This window comes from Salvelinus namaycush, chromosome 31, assembly GCF_016432855.1.
Source record: "Salvelinus namaycush isolate Seneca chromosome 31, SaNama_1.0, whole genome shotgun sequence".
In the NCBI taxonomy this organism is placed as follows: domain Eukaryota; kingdom Metazoa; phylum Chordata; class Actinopteri; order Salmoniformes; family Salmonidae; genus Salvelinus; species Salvelinus namaycush.
In genome coordinates, this window is record NC_052337.1 from 90591 (window position 1) to 109793 (window position 19203).

Below are 19203 nucleotides of genomic sequence, written 5' to 3' on the forward strand. Positions count from 1 at the left end.
AAAATATATATTTAATTTTGCTTCTCTAGTAAACCAGATAGGTATTAAAATATGCAGTTTTTATATAGGAGGTGAAAAAACATACATTTTTTTCATGTGTAATATCTGACTGGTGAATACAGTGCATTCGGAAAGTATTCAGACCCCTTGACTGTTTCCACATTTTGTTACATTACAGCCTTATTCTAAAAATGGACAACGACAAAAATAACTCAGCAGTCTACACATGACCCCATAATGAAAAAGTGGAAAACACAGTTAGACTTTTTTTTTCAAATGTATTAACATTAAAAAACAGAAATATCTTATTTACATAAGTATTCAGACCCTTTGCTATGAGATTTGAAATTGAACTCAGGTGCATCCTGTTTCCATTGATCACCGTTCGAGATGTTTCTACAACTTGAGTGGAGTCCACCTGTGGTAAATTAAATTGATTGGACATGATTTGGAAAGGCACACACACCTGTCTATATAAGGTCCCACAGTTGACAGTGCATGTCAGAGCAAAAACCAAGCCATGAGGTCGAAGTAATTGTCCGTAGAGCTCCGAGACAGGATTGTGTCGAGGCACAGATCGGGGGAAGGATAGAAAAACATTTCTGCACCATTGAAGGTATCCAAGAACACAGTGGCCTCCATCATTCTTTAAATGGAAGAAGTTTGGAACCACCAAGACTCTTCCAAGAGCTGGCCGCCCTGCCAAACTGAGCATTCGGGGGAGAAGGGTCTTGGTCAGGGAGGTGATCAAGAACCCAATGGTCACTCTAACAGAGCTCCAGAGGTCCTCTTTGGAGATGGGAGAACCTTCCAGAAGGACAATCATCTCTGCAGCACTCCACCAATCAGGCCTTTATGGTAGAGTGGCCAGACGGAAACCACTCCTCAGTAAAAGGCACAAGACAGCCTGCTTGGAGTTTGCCAAAAGGCACATAGACATTCTCAGTCCATGAGAAACAAGATTCTCTGGTCTGATGAAACCAAGATTGATCTCTTTGGCCTGAATGCCAAGCGTCACATCTAGAGGAAACCTGGCACCATCCCTACAGTGAAGCATGGAGGTGGCAGCATTATGCTGTGGGGATGTTTTTCAGTGGCAGGGACTGGGAGACTAGTCAGGATCGAGGCAAAGATGAACGGAGCAAAGAACAGAGAGATCCTTGATGATAACCTGTTCCAGAGTGCTCAGGACCTCAGACTGGGGTGAAAGTTCACCTTCCAACAGGAAGATGAGCCTAAGCACACAGACAAGACAACTCAGGACTGGCTTTAGGACAAGTATCTGAATGTCCTTGAGTGGCCCAGCCAGAGCCCGGACTTGAACCCGATCAAACATCTCTGGAGAGACCTGAAAATAGCTGTGCAGCATTGCCCCCATCCAACCTGACAGAGCTTGAGAGAATCTGCAGAGAAGAATGGAAGAAACTCCCATTTTGTCTTGTCCATTCACCCTCTGAATGGACAAGACAAAATGGGAGTTTACCAGAATTCTCACCTGTACACATGTACCAGAAGTCTCACATGTGAACAGGTACCAGAAGTCTCACCTGTGAACATGTACCAGAAGTCTCACTTGTGAACAGGTACCAGAAGTCTCCCTTGTGAACAGGTACCAGCAGTCTCACCTGTACACATGTACCAGAAGTCTCACCTGTGAAGAGGTACCAGAAGTCTCACCTGTGAACAGGTACCAGAAGTCTCACCTGTGAACAGGTACCAGAAGTCTCACCTGCGAACAGGTACCAGAAGTCTCACCTGCGAACAGGTACCAGAAGTCTCACCTGTGAACAGGTACCAGAAGTCTCACCTGTGAACAGGTACCAGAAGTCTCACCTGTGAACAGGTACCAGAAGTTGTTAGGTTCGATGGCCTCCTGGTCTCCTCGTCGACCGGTCTTCCGGTACCGGAGTTTGTAGCCGGTGATGAACCCGTTCTGGCTGTTGGGAGGAGGGGGCTGCCAGCTCACCTTGATGCTCTGAAACACAGTCAGGAGAGGACACATGTTTACTACGTATACCTGATCCCTGAGGGAATTGAACCAGCAATCTTGCTTTCGCTGAGGCCACTCTCTTACCAATAGACCCAAATGCCCACCTGATTTAATACCCACCACATACAGTATACGGCTGCCAGCCATCCAAGACGCCAGGCGGTGTCTGAGAAATGCCCGAAAAATTGCCATAAATTCCAGCCACTCGGGACTGTTCTCCATCCTGCACATTGAACAAGGTACTAACACTGACCTGTATATACAACCACTCCAGTACCCCTGCACATTGAACAAGGTACTGACACTGACCTGTATATACAACCACTCCAGTACCCCTGCACATTGAACAAGGTACTGACCTGTATATACAACCACTCCAGTACCCCTGCACATTGAATAAGGTACTAACACTGACCTGTATTTACAACCACTACAGTACCCCTGCACATTGAACAAGGTACTGACCTGTATATACAACCACTCCAGTACCCCTGCACATTGAATAAGGTACTAACACTGACCTGTATTTACAACCACTACAGTACCCCTGGACATTGAATAAGGTACTGACCTGTATATACAACCACTCCAGTACCCCTGCACATTGAACAAGGTACTGACACTGACCTGTATATACAACCACTACAGTACCCCTGCACTTTGAACAAGGTACTGACACTGACCTGTATATACAACCACCACAGTACCCCTGCACTTTGAACAAGGTACTGACACTGACCTGTATATACAACCACTACAGTACCCCCCCCCCCCCCCCCCCCCCCCACTGTTTTACACCTGTTGTATCGTGTGCATTTAACTTTGAAAACATTGAAACGTGAAACTGTAAGACACTACAGTCGTGGCCAAAACGTTTTGAGAATGACAAATATTAATTTTCACAAAGTTTGCTGCTTCAGTGTCTTTAGATATTTTTGTCATTTCGCATACGCTCTTATCCATAACGACTTACAGTTAGTGTATTCATCGTAGGTTAGCTAGGCTAGCAAAGTTAGCTAGGTTAGCTAGGTGAGCTAGGTAAGCAAGGTGAGCTAGGCTAGCTAGGCTAGCTAGGTTAGCTAGGTGAGCTAGGCTAGCTAGGTGAGTTAGGTTAGCTAGGTTAGCTAGGTTAGCTAGGTTAGCTAGGTTAGCTAGGCTAGCTAGGTGAGCTAGGTTAGCTAGGTGAGCTAGGTTAGCTAGGTTAGCTAGGTGAGCTAGGTTAACTAGGCTAGCTAGGTTAGCTAGGCTAGCTAGGTGGGATAACCACATGTTACAGGCATAGTAGGTACATGTTCCTCAATAAAGTAGCTATGAGCAAAGTCTGAGCTGCTAGTAAGGAAAGGGACATAATGGAAGACTTTGAACTGTCCTCTATGTAGATGGGGTTTGTATGCACTACGCAAACAATGGATTTCAGCCTGAGGACTACAAGATCTCCAGAGACTAAGTCTGAGAGAAGCTGAAGCCTTACATGGTCAACAATATGCTTGTCTAACCAGACAGATCATGGATTGGCTTCCGACTGAAACAACATAAATATGAGAAAAAATTAATAATCCACTGTTTGCATATAGCGTCCTTTTAAATATCTACTGTAGCTCCCATCCTCTCTCAGATCAGTCTGATAATGTTAAATATTAATCTAGCCCCATCCTCTCTCAGATAAACCTGATCCTGTTAAATATTAATCTAGTCCCATCCTCTCTCAGATCAGCCTGATCATTTTAAATATTCATCTAGTCCCATCCTCTCTCAGATAAGCCTGATCCTGTTAAATATTAATCTAGTCCCATCCTCTCTCAGATCAGTCTGATAACGTTAAATATTCATCTAGTCCCATCCTCTCTCAGATCAGCCTGATAATGTTAAATATTAATCTAGTCCCATCCTCTCTCAGATCAGTCTGATAACGTTAAATATTCATCTAGTCCCATCCTCTCTCAGATCAGTCTGATAACGTTAAATATTCATCTAGTCCCATCCTCTCTCAGATCAGTCTGATCATGTTAAATATTAATCTAGTCCCATCCTCTCAGATCAGCCTGATCATGTTAAATATTAATCAATTGGAACCTTATGGATACAGAGGAATATATTACCATTTACTGGCACCAGTTCCCCTGTTCAGACAATCATCTTAATTGATTACAACAGGCTTGATTGCGGTAAAGGGAGGCTCGTTGGAGCTGTGTGTGTGTGTGTGTGTGTGTGTGTGTGTGTGTGTGTGTGTGTGTGTGTGTGTGTGTGTGTGTGTGTGTGTGTGTGTGCGCGTGTGTAGCTCTGTGCTCCAGCTCTGGAGGTTGGAATGGTGGCATGGTGGTGATTAAGAGGCACACACACACGCACACACACACACACACACACACACCAATTAAGAGAGAAACAGTCATTGCCATTTTGGCCTTGATGTAACAGCACTAATTATTCCACCAATCAGAACGGATACAATATACAGCCATTCCCTATTGGCACAGGGAGACTGTCGCAGCCATTAGTAAAGTAAAGTTCTAGTCATGTACACATGTATACACAGTACATGCATATTATACTCCATGTATGACACAATACATTCATGATGGGAAGCTACTACTGGAAAAGAGACCAAGCTATGACGTGAATACTGCAATGCAGGCAGTATTTCATATTAATTGAGACCTGAGTGAGTGTGTGAGTGTGTGTGTGTGTGTGAGAGAGTGTGTGTGTGAGTGTGAGAGTGTGTGTGTATGTGTGTGTGTGTGTGTGTGTGTGTGTGTGTGTGTGTGTGTGTGTGTGTGTGTGTGTGTGTGTGTGTGTGTGTGTGTGTGTGTGTGTGTCTGTGTGTGTGTGTGTGTGTGTGTGTGTGTGTGTGTGTGTGTGTGTGTGTTAGTGTTAGTGTGTCTGTTAGTGTGTGTTAGTGTGTGTGTGTGTGTGTGTGTGTGTGTGTGTGTGTGTGTGTGGTTTGTGGCCACTCTTTATTTATCTGTACTGTGCAGGTTGCAGAGGAAACCCTCCCTAATGACTATTTATATTCAAATCTAGTTAACCTTGCAAAGTGCTTTTACCGAGTCGTGGCCTCTTATAAAACGTCACACAGACAGAGTATTTGACCTATGTATGTTGCAGTGGAGGCTGGTGGTTGGAGCTATAGGAGGACAGGCTCATAATAATGGATGGAATGGAATCAATGGAACGGAGTCAAACATGGGGTTTCTATATGTTTGATGTGTTTGATACCATATATCCACTCCTGACATTACAATGACCTTAGGTTAGGTAACAGGGGTTAGGGTTAGGGGTAGGTAACAGGGGGTAGGGTTAGGTAACAGGGGTTAGGGTTAGGGGTAGGTAACAGGGGGTAGGGGAAGGTAACAGGGGGTAGGGTTAGGGTTAGGTAACAGGGGTTAGGGTTAGGTAACAGGGGTTAGGGGTAGGTAACAGGGGGTAGGGTTAGGTAACAGGGGGTAGGGTTAGGTAACAGGGGGTAGGGTTAGGTAACAGGGGTTAGGGTTAGGTAACAGGGGTTAAGGTTAGGGTTAGGGTTAGGTAACAGGGGTTAGGGTTAGGTAACAGGGGTTAGGGGTAGGTAACAGGGGGTAGGGTTAGGGTTAGGTAATAGGGGTTAGGGTTAGGTAATAGGGGTTAGGGTTAGGTAATAGGGGTTAGGGTTAGGTAATAGGGGTTAGGGTTAGGTAATAGGGGTAAGGGTTAGGTAATAGGGGTTAGGGTTAGGTAATAGGGGTTAGGGTTAGGTAATAGGGGTTAGGGTTAGGTAATAGGGGTTAGGGTTAGGTAATAGGGGTTAGGGTTAGGTAACAGGGGTTAGGGTTAGGTAACAGGGGTTAGGGTTAGGTAACAGGGGTTAGGGTTAGGTAACAGGGGTTAGGGTTAGGTAACAGGGGTTAGGATTAGGTAACAGGGGTTAGGGTTAGGTAACAGGGGTTAGGGTTAGGTAACAGGGGTTAGGGTTAGGTAACAGGGGTTAGGGTTAGGTAACAGGGGTTAGGGTTAGGGTTAGGTAACAGGGGTTAGGGTTAGGTAACAGGGGTTAGGGTTACTGTAGGTAACAGGAGTTAGGGTTACTGTAGGTAACAGGGGTTAGGGTTACTGTAGGTAACAGGGGTTAAGGTTAGGTAACAGGGGTTAGGGTTAGGTAACAGGGGTTAGGTAACAGGGGTTAGGGTTAGGTAACAGGGGTTAGGGTTAGGTAACAGGGGTTAGGTAACAGGGGTTAGGGGTAGGTATAAGGGGTTAGGGTTAGGGGTAGGTAACAGGGGTTAGGGTTAGGTAACAGGGGTTAGGGTTAGGTAACAGGGGTTAGGGTTAGGTAACAGGGGGTAGGGTTAGGGTTAGGTAACAGGGGTTAGGGTTAGGTAACAGGGGTTAGGGTTAGGTAACAGGGGTTAGGGTTAGGTAACAGGAGTTAGGGTTACTGTAGGTAACAGGGGGTAGGGTTACTGTAGGTAACAGGGGTTAGGGTTACTGTAGGTAACAGGGGGTAGGGTTACTGTAGGTAACAGGGGGTAGGGTTAGGGTTAGGTAACAGGGGTTAGGGTTAGGTAACAGGGGTTAGGGTTAGGTAACAGGAGTTAGGGTTACTGTAGGTAACAGGGGGTAGGGTTACTGTAGGTAACAGGGGGTAGAGTTACTGTAGGTAACAGGGGTTAGGTAACAGGGGGTAGGGTTACTGTAGGTAACAGGGGGTAGGGTTACTGTAGGTAACAGGGGGTAGGGTTACTGTAGGTAACAGGGGGTAGGGTTACTGTAGGTAACAGGGGGTAGGGTTACTGTAGGTAACAGGGGGTAGGGTTACTGTAGGTAACAGGGGGTAGGGTTACTGTAGGTAACAGGGGGTAGGGTTACTGTAGGTAACAGGGGGTAGAGTTACTGTAGGTAACATGGGTTAGGGTTACTGTAGGTAACATGGGTTAGGTAACAGGGGGTAGGGTTACTGTAGGTAACAGGGGTTAGGGTTACTGTAGGTAACAGGGGGTAGGGTTACTGTAGGTAACAGGGGGTAGGTAACAGGGGTTAGGGTTACTGTAGGTAACAGGGGGTAGGGTTACTGTAGGTAACAGGGGGTAGGTAACAGGGGTTAGGGTTACTGTAGGTAACAGGGGGTAGGGTTACTGTAGGTAACAGGGGGTAGGGTTACTGTAGGTAACAGGGGGTAGGGTTACTGTAGGTAACAGGGGGTAGAGTTACTGTAGGTAACAGGGGTTAGGTAACAGGGGGTAGGGTTACTGTAGGTAACAGGGGTTAGGGTTACTGTAGGTAACAGGGGGTAGGTAACAGGGGTTAGGGTTACTGTAGGTAACAGGGGGTAGGGTTACTGTAGGTAACAGGGGGTAGGGTTACTGTAGGTAACAGGGGGTAGGTAACAGGGGTTAGGGTTACTGTAGGTAACAGGGGGTAGGGTTACTGTAGGTAACAGGGGGTAGGGTTACTGTAGGTAACAGGGGGTAGAGTTACTGTAGGTAACAGGGGGTAGGGTTACTGTAGGTAACAGGGGTTAGGGTTACTGTAGGTAACAGGGGTTAGGGTTACTGTAGGTAACAGGGGTTAGGGTTACTGTAGGTAACAGGGGGTAGGGTTACTGTAGGTAACAGGGGGTAGGGTTACTGTAGGTAACAGGGGTTAGGGTTACTGTAGGTAACAGGGGGTAGGGTTACTGTAGGTAACAGGGGGTAGGGTTACTGTAGGTAACAGGGGGTAGGGTTACTGTAGGTAACAGGGGTTAGGTAACAGGGGGTAGGGTTACTGTAGGTAACAGGGGGTAGGGTTACTGTAGGTAACAGGGGGTAGGGTTACTGTAGGTAACAGGGGTTAGGGTTACTGTAGGTAACAGGGGGTAGGGTTACTGTAGGTAACAGGGGGTAGGGTTACTGTAGGTAACAGGGGTTAGGGTTAGGTAACAGGGGTTAGGGTTACTGTAGGTAACAGGGGGTAGGGTTACTGTAGGTAACAGGGGGTAGGGTTACTGTAGGTAACAGGGGGTAGGGTTACTGTAGGTAACAGGGGGTAGGGTTACTGTAGGTAACAGGGGGTAGGGTTACTGTAGGTAACAGGGGTTAGGGTTAGGTAACAGGGGTTAGGGTTACTGTAGGTAACAGGGGGTAGGGTTACTGTAGGTAACAGGGGGTAGGGTTACTGTAGGTAACAGGGGTTAGGTAACAGGGGGTAGGGTTACTGTAGGTAACAGGGGGTAGGGTTACTGTAGGTAACAGGGGTTAGGGTTAGGTAACAGGGGTTAGGGTTACTGTAGGTAACAGGGGGTAGGGTTACTGTAGGTAACAGGGGTTAGGGTTAGGTAACAGGGGTTAGGGTTACTGTAGGTAACAGGGGGTAGGGTTACTGTAGGTAACAGGGGGTAGAGTTACTGTAGGTAACAGGGGGTAGGTAACAGGGGTTAGGGTTACTGTAGGTAACAGGGGGTAGGGTTACTGTAGGTAACAGGGGGTAGGGTTACTGTAGGTAACAGGGGGTAGGGTTACTGTAGGTAACAGGGGGTAGGGTTACTGTAGGTAACAGGGGGTAGGGTTACTGTAGGTAACAGGGGGTAGTTACTGTAGGTAACAGGGGGTAGGGTTACTGTAGGTAACAGGGGGTAGGGTTACTGTAGGTAACAGGGGGTAGGGTTACTGTAGGTAACAGGGGTTAGGTAACAGGGGGTAGGGTTACTGTAGGTAACAGGGGGTAGGGTTACTGTAGGTAACAGGGGTTAGGGTTACTGTAGGTAACAGGGGGTAGGGTTACTGTAGGTAACAGGGGGTAGGGTTACTGTAGGTAACAGGGGGTAGGGTTAGGTAACAGGGGGTAGGGTAAGGTAACAGGGGGTAGGGTTAGGTAACAGGGGTTAGGGTTACTGTAGGTAACAGGGGTTAGGGTTACTGTAGGTAACAGGGGGTAGGGTTACTGTAGGTAACAGGGGGTAGGGTTACTGTAGGTAACAGGGGGTAGAGTTACTGTAGGTAACAGGGGGTAGGGTTACTGTAGGTAACAGGGGGTAGGGTTAGGTAACAGGGGGTAGGGTTAGGTAACAGGGGGTAGGGTTACTGTAGGTAACAGGGGTTAGGTAACAGGGGTTAGGGTTACTGTAGGTAACAGGGGTTAGGGTTACTGTAGGTAACAGGGGGTAGGGTTACTGTAGGTAACAGGGGGTAGGGTTACTGTAGGTAACAGGGGGTAGAGTTACTGTAGGTAACAGGGGTTAGGGTTACTGTAGGTAACAGGGGGTAGGGTTACTGTAGGTAACAGGGGGTAGGGTTACTGTAGGTAACAGGGGGTAGGGTTACTGTAGGTAACAGGGGGTAGGGTTACTGTATGTAACAGGGGTTAGGGTTACTGTAGGTAACAGGGGGTAGGGTTACTGTAGGTAACAGGGGTTAGGGTTACTGTAGGTAACAGGGGGTAGGGTTACTGTAGGTAACAGGGGGTAGGGTTACTGTAGGTAACAGGGGTTAGGGTTACTGTAGGTAACAGGGGGTAGGGTTACTGTAGGTAACAGGGGGTAGAGTTACTGTAGGTAACAGGGGTTAGGGTTACTTTAGGTAACAGGGGTTAGGGTTACTGTAGGTAACAGGGGGTAGGGTTACTCTAGGTAACAGGGGTTAGGGTTACTGTAGGTAACAGGGGGTAGGTAACAGGGGTTAGGGTTACTGTAGGTAACAGGGGGTAGGGTTACTGTAGGTAACAGGGGTTAGGGTTACTGTAGGTAACAGGGGGTAGGGTTACTGTAGGTAACAGGGGGTAGGGTTACTGTAGGTAACAGGGGGTAGGGTTACTGTAGGTAACAGGGGTTAGGGTTACTGTAGGTAACAGGGGGTAGAGTTACTGTAGGTAACAGGGGTTAGGGTTAGGTAACAGGGGGTAGGGTTACTGTAGGTAACATGGGTTAGGGTTACTGTAGGTAACATGGGTTAGGGTTACTGTAGGTAACAGGGGTCGGTAACAGGGGTTAGGGGCTCATCTTGTCTCAGGATTTATTCCTAGTTGTTTGTTTGGCCTCTTACATACACACTCTGCTTCAGTGCCGAAAACCAAACCATGTGGACACAGTCAACATCCACAAAACATCTAAAGAGCTCAGGATACATAGAGCTCAGGACCCATTGAGCTCAGGACCCATAGAGATGAGGACCAATAGAGCTCAGGATCCATAGAGCTCAGGATCCATAGAGATGAGGACCCATATAGCTCAGGACCCATAGAGCTCAGGACCCATAGAGATGAGGATCCATAGAGATGAGGATCCATAGAGCTCAGGATCCATAGAGCTCAGGACCCATAGAGATGAGGACCCATAGAGCTCAGGACCCATAGAGCTCAGCACCCATAGAGCTCAGGATCCATAGAGATGAGGACCCATAGAGCTCAGGATCCATAGAGATGAGGATCCATAGAGCTCAGGATCCATAGAGCTCAGGACCCATAGAGATGAGGACCCATAGAGCTCAGGACCCATAGAGCTCAGGACCCAGAGCGCTCAGGACCCATAGAGCTCAGGACCCATAGAGCTCAGGATCCATAGAGATGAGGATCCATAGAGCTCAGGATCCATAGAGCTCAGGACCCATAGAGCTCAGGACCCATAGAGATGAGGACCCATAGAGCTCAGGACCCATAGAGCTCAGGATCCATAGAGCTCAGGATCCATAGAGCTCAGGACCCATAGAGATGAGGACCCATAGAGATGAGGACCCATAGAGCTCAGGACCCATAGAGATGAGGACCCATAGAGCTCAGGACCCATAGAGCTCAGGATCCATAGAGATGAGGACCCATAGAGCTCAGGACCCATAGAGATGAGGACCCATAGAGCTCAGGACCCATAGAGCTCAGGATCCATAGAGATGAGGACCCATAGAGCTCAGGACCCATAGAGATGAGGACCCATAGAGCTCAGGATCCATAGAGCTCAGGACCCATAGAGCTCAGGACCCATAGAGCTCAGGACCCATAGTGATGAGGACCCATAGAGCTCAGGACCCATAGAGCTCAGGACCCATAGTGATGAGGACCCATAGAGCTCAGGACCCATAGAGCTCAGGACCCATAGAGCTCAGGACCCATAGAGCTCAGGATCCATAGAGATGAGGACCCATAGAGCTCAGGACCCATAGAGATGAGGACCCATAGAGATGAGGACCCATAGAGCTCAGGATCCATAGAGATGAGGATCCATAGAGATGAGGATCCATAGAGCTCAGGATCCATAGAGCTCAGGATCCATAGAGCTCAGGACCCAGAGCGCTCAGGACCCATAGAGCTCAGGACCCATAGAGCTCAGGATCCATAGAGCTCAGGACCCATAGAGCTCAGGATCCATAGAGCTCAGGATCCATAGAGCTCAGGACCCATAGAGATGAGGACCCATAGAGATGAGGACCCATAGAGCTCAGGACCCATAGAGATGAGGACCCATAGAGCTCAGGACCCATAGAGCTCAGGATCCATAGAGATGAGGACCCATAGAGCTCAGGACCCATAGAGATGAGGACCCATAGAGCTCAGGACCCATAGAGCTCAGGACCCATAGAGTTCAGGATCCATAGAGCTCAGGACCCATAGAGCTCAGGACCCATAGAGCTCAGGACCCATAGAGCTCAGGACCCATAGCGCTCAGGATCCAGAGAGCTCAGGATCCATAGAGATGAGGACCCATAGAGCTCAGGACCCATAGAGCTCAGGACCCATAGTGATGAGGACCCATAGAGCTCAGGACCCATAGAGCTCAGGACCCATAGAGCTCAGGACCCATAGAGCTCAGGACCCATAGAGCTCAGGACCCATAGAGATGAGGACCCATAGAGATGAGGACCCATAGAGATGAAGACCCATAGAGATGAGGACCCATAGAGCTCAGGACCCATAGAGCTCAGGACCCATAGGGCAGGCTGGGGTGTAACAGGCTGAGACACAGCAGTTAAATCCTCGGGCAGGCTGGGGTGTAACAGGCTGAGACACAGCAGTTAAATCCTCGGGCAGGCTGGGGTGTAACAGGCTGAGACACAGCAGTTAAATCCTCAGGCAGGCTGGGGTGTAACAGGCTGAGAGTTTGGGGAATAATACTCCCACCTACTGGGACTCTGTTGACAATGACGACCATGGTACAAAGATGTTTGACAGCCAACTGCATCCCTGCTACACGCGCTCACACACCACCCACCCCGATCCCCACAGACCTGACTGTCACTGTTGGGTTGGCTTAGACTCTGAGTGGAGACTCTCTCTCTCTCTCTCTCTCCCTCTCTCTCCCGCCCTCTCTCTCCCGCCCTCTCTCTCTCCCCCGCCCTCTCTCTCCCGCCCTCTCTCTCCCTCTCTCTCTCTCTCTCTCTCTCTCTCTCTCTCTCTCTCTCTCTCTCTCTCTCTCTCTCTCTCTCTCTCTCTCTCTCTCTCTCTCTCTCCAGCTCTCTCTCGCTCCAGCTCTCTCTCGCTCCAGCTCTCTCTCTCTCCCGCCCTCTCTCTCCCGCCCTCTCTCCCGCCCTCTCTCTCTCTCTCTCTCTCTCTCTCCCCCGCCCTCTCTCTCCCGCCCTCTCTATCCAGCTCTCTCTCGCTCCAGCTCTCTCTCTCTCTCTCTCTCTCTCTCTCTCTCTCTCTCTCTCTCTCTCTCTCTCTCTCTCTCTCTCTCTCGCTCCAGCTCTCTCTCTCTCTCTCTCTCTCGCTCTGTACTGTTGTACCACTGTTCTGTTCTCACTGAGTTTGATGAGATGTATTTCTAATGTTACTGGGCTGTCCAGCTACCTAGAGGGACAAGATAAAATCACAAGACTGATACCGAGATGGCTGCCTGATCTCTATAGAAGGGCTCTAGTCAAATGTAGTGCAGTAGTATATGTAAGAAGCCCATAGTTAGCCAGCCAGAATCAGAGTCTTTATTCTAAAAAGGCTTCAACAAGCAACAACCTCTGTAATATCTGTTAGATAGAAAAAAGGGTTCCAAAAGGGTTCTTCGGCTGTCCCCATAGGAGAAAGCTTTTTTGGTTCCAGGTAGAACTCTTTTGGGTTACGTGTAGAAGCCTCTTTGAACAACAAACAGATGGAATGATGCCATCTCTCCCTCCTCCGTCTTCCTTCGCTCTGTCGCTCCCTCTCTCTCTCTCTCTCCCTCCATCTCTCCCTCACTATCACTCTCACTCTCATTCTCTGTCTCTCTCTCTGTCTCTCTTGCTCTCTCTCTCTCTACAACCACAGCCTTGGAATGGTGCCATCTCTTTCTCCTTTCTCTCTCTTTCTCTCTTTCTCCTTTCTCTCTCTTTCTCTCTTTCTCCCTCTCTCCATCTTTACAACAAACAACCTTGGAACGATGCCTTCTATTGAGGTATTTCACATTGTGTTTGTTTCTAAACTGCTGTATCAGTAACTAAAGATCCTTGGGTTGCCATGCATCACACAAAACTAGTGTTTGTAAAACTTTGTCCCACAAACTTTGCTGTATGCAATGTGCTTCCAACTGGACTGATGAATTGTGTGTACCTCCATCTGGTGCAGTATTTGTTGAGCCTGGTCCCTGAACAATACACTCTAACTTCTCCAGCTTTTCAGCTTTTTCATTTCTGTTGTTCATATGAACCAGTTATCTCCATCCTCATATGAACCAGTTATCTCCATCCTGATATGAACCAGTTATCTCCATCCTGATATGAACCAGTTATCTCAGTCCTGATATGAACCAGTTATCTACGTCCTCATATGAACCAGTTATCTCCGTCCTGATATGAACCAGTTATCTCTGTCCAGATATGAATCAGTTATATACGTCCTGATATGAACCGGTTATCTCCATCCTGATATGAACCAGTTATCTCTGTCCTGATATGAACCAGTTATCTCCGTCCTGGTATGAACGCGGTATCTCCGCCCTGATATGAACCAGTTATCTCCGTCCTGATATAAACCAGTTATCTCTGTCCTGATATGAACCAGCTATCTCCGTCCTGATATGAACCAGTTATCTCCGTCCTGATATGAACCAGTTATCTCCGTCCTGATATGGACCAGTTATCTCCGTCCTGATATGAACCATATATATATATCCATCCTGATATGAACCAGTTATCTCCAACCTGATATGGACCAGTTATCTCCACCCTGATATGAACCAGTTATCTCCGTCCTGATATGAACCAGTTCTTTCCGTCCTGATATGATCCAGTTATCTCCGTCCTGATATGAACCAGTTATCTCCGTCCTCATATGAACCCGCTATCTCCGTCCTCATATGAACCCGCTATCTCCGTCCTCATATGAACCAATTATCTCTGTCCTGATATGAACCAGTTATATCTGTCCTCATATGAACCAGTTATCTCCATCCTGATATGAACCATATATATATCCATCCTGATATGAACCAGTTATCTCCGCCCTGATATGAACCAGGTATCTCCGTCCTGATATGAACCAGTTATCTCTGTCCTGATATGAATCATATATATATATCCATCCTGATATGAACCAGTTATCTCCGTCCTGATATGAACCCGTTATCTCCGTCCTGATATGAACCAGTTATCTCCGTCCTCATATGAACCAATTATCTCTGTCCTGATATGAACCAGTTAGCTCCGTCCTCATATGAACCAGGTATCTCCGTCCTGATATGAACCAGTTATCTCTGTCCTGATATGAATCATATATATATATCCATCCTGATATGAACCAGTTATCTCCGTCCTGATATGAACCCGTTATCTCCGTCCTGATATGAACCAGTTATCTCCGCCCTGATATGAACCAGTTATCTCCGTCCTGATATGAACCAGTTATCTCCGTCCTGATATGAACCAGTTATCTCCGTCCTGATATGAACCAGTTATCTCCGTCCTGATATGAACCAGTTATCTCCATCCTGATATGAACCAGTTATCTCCATCCTGATATGAACCAGTTATCTCCATCCTGATATGAACCAGTTATCTCCGTCTTGATATAAACCAGTTAGATCCATCAGGGTAAGGTTTAGGGTTAGAGTTAGGGTAATGCTTGGGGTTAGGGTAAGGTTTGGGGTAATGCTTGAGTTTAGGGTAAGGGTAAGGCTTAGGGTAATGCTTGATTGTAGGGTTAGTGTAAGGGTTAGGGTAATGATTGTGTTTATGGTTAGGGTTAGAATACGGGTTAGGGTAATGATTGTGTTTATGGTTAGGGTTAGGGTAAGGGTTAGAATATGGGTTAGGGTAATGATTGTGTTTATGGTTAGGGTTAGAATACGGGTTAGGGTAATGATTGTGTTTATGGTTAGGGTTAGGGTTAGAATACGGGTTAGGGTAATGATTGTGTTTATGGTTAGGGTAAGGGTTAGAATAAGGGTTAGGGTAATGATTGTGTTTATGGTTAGGGTTAGGGTTAGAATAAGGGTTAGGAGGTCAGTATGGAAGTCATTCAACTTTCTATAATAGTGTAATGTGTTTCTGACTGTCAACGTATAAACCATTAAGCCTAGCTGTCCAAAACCAACCATATACTTAGTGAATGGAACTCTATCACACAGCATTATCTCTAGAACTCTATCACACATCATTATCTATATAATGCTATCACACAGCATGATCTCTATAACTCTATTACACATCATTATCTCTAACTCTATCACACATCATTATCTATATAACTCTATCACACAGCATTATCTCTACAACTCTATCACACACCATTATCTCTAACTCTATCACACATCATCTATATAATTCTATCACACAGCATGATCTCTGTAACTCTATCACACAGCATTATCTCTATAACTCTATCGCACAGCATGATCTCTATAACTCTATCACACAGCATTATCTCGATAACTCTATCACACATCATTATCTCTATAACTCTATCACACATCAGTATCTCTATAACTCTATTACACATGATTATCTCTAACTCTATCACACATCATTATCTCTATAATTCTATCACACATCATTATCTCTATAACTCTATCACACATCAGTATCTCTATAGCTCTATCACACAGCATTATCTCTAACTCTATCACACATCATGATCTCTATAACTCTATCACCCAGCATTATCTCGATAACTCTATCACACATCATTATCTCTATAACTCTATCACACATCAGTATCTCTATAACTCTATTACACATCATTATCTCTAACTCTATCACACATCATGCTCTCTATAACTATATCACACAGCATTATCTCTAACTATATCACACAGTATTATCTCGATAACTCTATCACACATCATTATCTCTAACTCTATCACACAGCATTATCTCTATAACTCTATCGCACACCATGATCTCTATCACACAGCATTATCTCTATAACTCTATCACACATCATTATCTCTATAACTCTATCACACAGCATTATCTCTATAACTCTATCACACATCATTATCTCTATAACTATCACACATCATTATCTCTATAACTATCACACATCATTATCTCTATAACTCTATCACACATCATTATCTCTATTGCTCTATCACACAGCATTATCTCTATAACTCTATCACACATCATTATCTCTATAACTCTATCACACATCAGTATCTCTATAACTCTATTACACATCATTATCTCTAACTCTATCACACATCATGCTCTCTATAACTATATCACACAGCATTATCTCTAACTATATCACACAGTATTATCTCGATAACTCTATCACACATCATTATCTCTAACTCTATCACACAGCATTATCTCTATAACTCTATCACACAGCATTATCTCTATAACTCTATCGCACACCATGATCTCTATCACACAGCATTATCTCTATAACTCTATCACACATCATTATCTCTATAACTCTATCACACAGCATTATCTCTATAACTCTATCACACATCATTATCTCTATAACTATCACACATCATTATCTCTATAACTATCACACAGCATTATCTCTAACTCTATCACACATCATTATCTCTAACTCTATCACACATCATTATCTCTATAACTCTATCACACATCATTATCGCTAACTCTATCACACAACATTATCTCTATCACACATCATTATCTCTATAAGACTTTCTTAATACCATAAACCTTCCCGAAATGACTTTCTATTAAAGCATCAAGTTCTCATTCTCTTATGTTTTGAAATATTGTCAATAATGATATGAAATGCCAATGCATATTGTTTAGACAGCACTCAGTCTGTCCTGTTGAAATTGATCAGTGTTTTACTGTTTTCTGTGTCCTAAAATTGCAACCTATTCCCTATGTACGTTGCTACTTTTGACCAGACACCTATAAAATGAATAGAGAGTCCCCATTGGGACATATAATGTACTATAACGTTAGTCATACATGACCAGATTGGGAAGGTCACTCTAAATAATGACAATATAATCCATTCTTCCACCACCACAAGGTGTTACAGTAGATTCAATTCCCACCTGAAGTGGTTTTAGAGAGATGCCATGACCTACTCATAAAAAAATCCCCCAAGGTTTTATCTTCTAAAGAGTCAAACACTTAAAAAAAAAGAAGGTGACTCTTTACTCATCTAGTCTAGGCTAGCTGGTGCCGTGGCAGCTAGATATCACAGTTCCTTTATATGATAGAAATATCACTGACAACTGCTGCTCTTTTTGTTGTTGTTGTTGAAAATACTGTCAGTAGACTAACTAGTCTGAATAGTTCTGTCAGATCTAGACTTCTGAATGAAGCTTCTCTCTCTCTCAATGTTTCTACTGCAAATGTGGATGAATGTTGGAATAAATGAGCATTCAGGTTAACAGAAAACACCTGAGACAATACAAATGATTTGTAGAATATATCCAAGGCTGGAACTTCAAGGCTTGGACATATTTTCTGGTCCCAAATCTGTTTGTGCTGTTCAAGGCTCTTCAAGGCTTGAATTTCCTCTCTTTTTCCACTTTCTCAAGCACTATGCCCTCCTCGGGAGCCACACCAAGCCTGTATGGTCCCCAGCCACTGAAGCCTGTAGGAGCCCCAGCCACTGAAGCCTGTAGGGGCCCCAGCTACTGAAGCCTGTAGGGGCCCCAGCCACTGAAGCCAGCAGGGGCCCCAGTCACTGATTTCTGTAGGAGCCCCAGCTACTGAAGCCTGTAGGGGCCCCAGTCACCGAAGCCTGTAGGGGCCCCAGCTACTGAAGCCAGCAGGGGCCCCAGTCACTGATTTCTGTAGGAGCCCCAGCTACTGAAGCCTGTAGGGGCCCCAGTCACCGAAGCCTGTAGGGGCCCCAGTCACCGAAGCCTGTAGGGGCCCCAGCTACTGAAGCCTGTAGGGGCCCCAGTCACCGAAGCCTGTAGGGGCCCCAGTCACCGAAGCCTGTAGGGGCCCCAGCTACTGCAAACAGTTTTTCTGAGACACAACTTTTGGCTGTTCTGAATTATTCTGCTACTCCAGGGATCCACTCTGGTAAAAACACACTGTCTGTCTGTCTGTCTGTCTGTCTGTCTGTCTGTCTGTCTGTCTGTCTGTCTGTCTGTCTGTCTGTCTGTCTGTCTGTCTGTCTGTCTGTCTGTCTGTCTGTCTGTCTGTCTGTCTGTCTGTCTGTCTCCTTATGTCCCTCTGTCCCTCTGTCCCTCTGTCCCTCTGTCCCTCTGTCCCTCTGTCCCTCTGTCCGTCTGTCCGTCTGTCCGTCTGTCCGTCTGTCTGCAGCAAGGTAGGCAGCTCATTCTGGATTAGAGCAATGTGTATAATCAATCATTTAGGTTCATACAGACAGACCCAAATGGCTGGAAGGTGAAGCCAAGACATTCAAGTCAATAAAAATACATATTTTCTGGGTCTCGGACTGAGGTGTGTGGAAATTTCATCAAACAACTTTATAGCATTGATGTTTTATAGCCCAAAGCATATATATTTACACATACAGTGGGGCAAAAAAGTATTTAGTCAGCCACCAATTGTGCAATTGGAGCCTCTTAAAGAAGAAGTTACAGGTCTGTGAGAGCCAGAAATCGTGCTTGTTTGTAGGTGACCAAATACTTATTTTCCACCATAATTTGCAAATAAATTCATTAAAGATCCTACAATGTGATTTTCTGTAATTTTTTTTCTAATTTTGTCTGTCATAGTTGAAGTGTACCTATGATGAAAATTACAGGCCGCTCTCATCTTTTTAAGTGGGAGAACTTGCACAATTGGTGGCTGACTAAATACTTTTTTGCCCCACTGTATTATATATTTTAAATCACAAAATGCATGTACTCACTCTTGAGAGGACCACTTCCAAGGAGATGTTTTGTGGTGGAGCACTTGGCACTGTGGATGAAATAACAC

The 19203-nt window shown here is 45.8% G+C and overlaps 1 protein-coding gene across 1 annotated transcript in view; it reads right to left on the minus strand.

Moving 5' to 3' along the window:
• LOC120026128 (netrin receptor DCC-like) overlaps window positions 1–19203 on the minus strand; it is a 177344-nt gene that overhangs the window by 71502 nt on the left and 86639 nt on the right. Inside the window, exons 6-7 of the mRNA XM_038970949.1 lie at window positions 19136–19185; window positions 1834–1975 (exon numbers count right to left, since the gene is read on the minus strand). Of these exons, the coding sequence (XP_038826877.1) occupies window positions 1834–1975; window positions 19136–19185 (192 nt within the window). The remainder of the gene's footprint in view (window positions 1–1833; window positions 1976–19135; window positions 19186–19203) is intronic.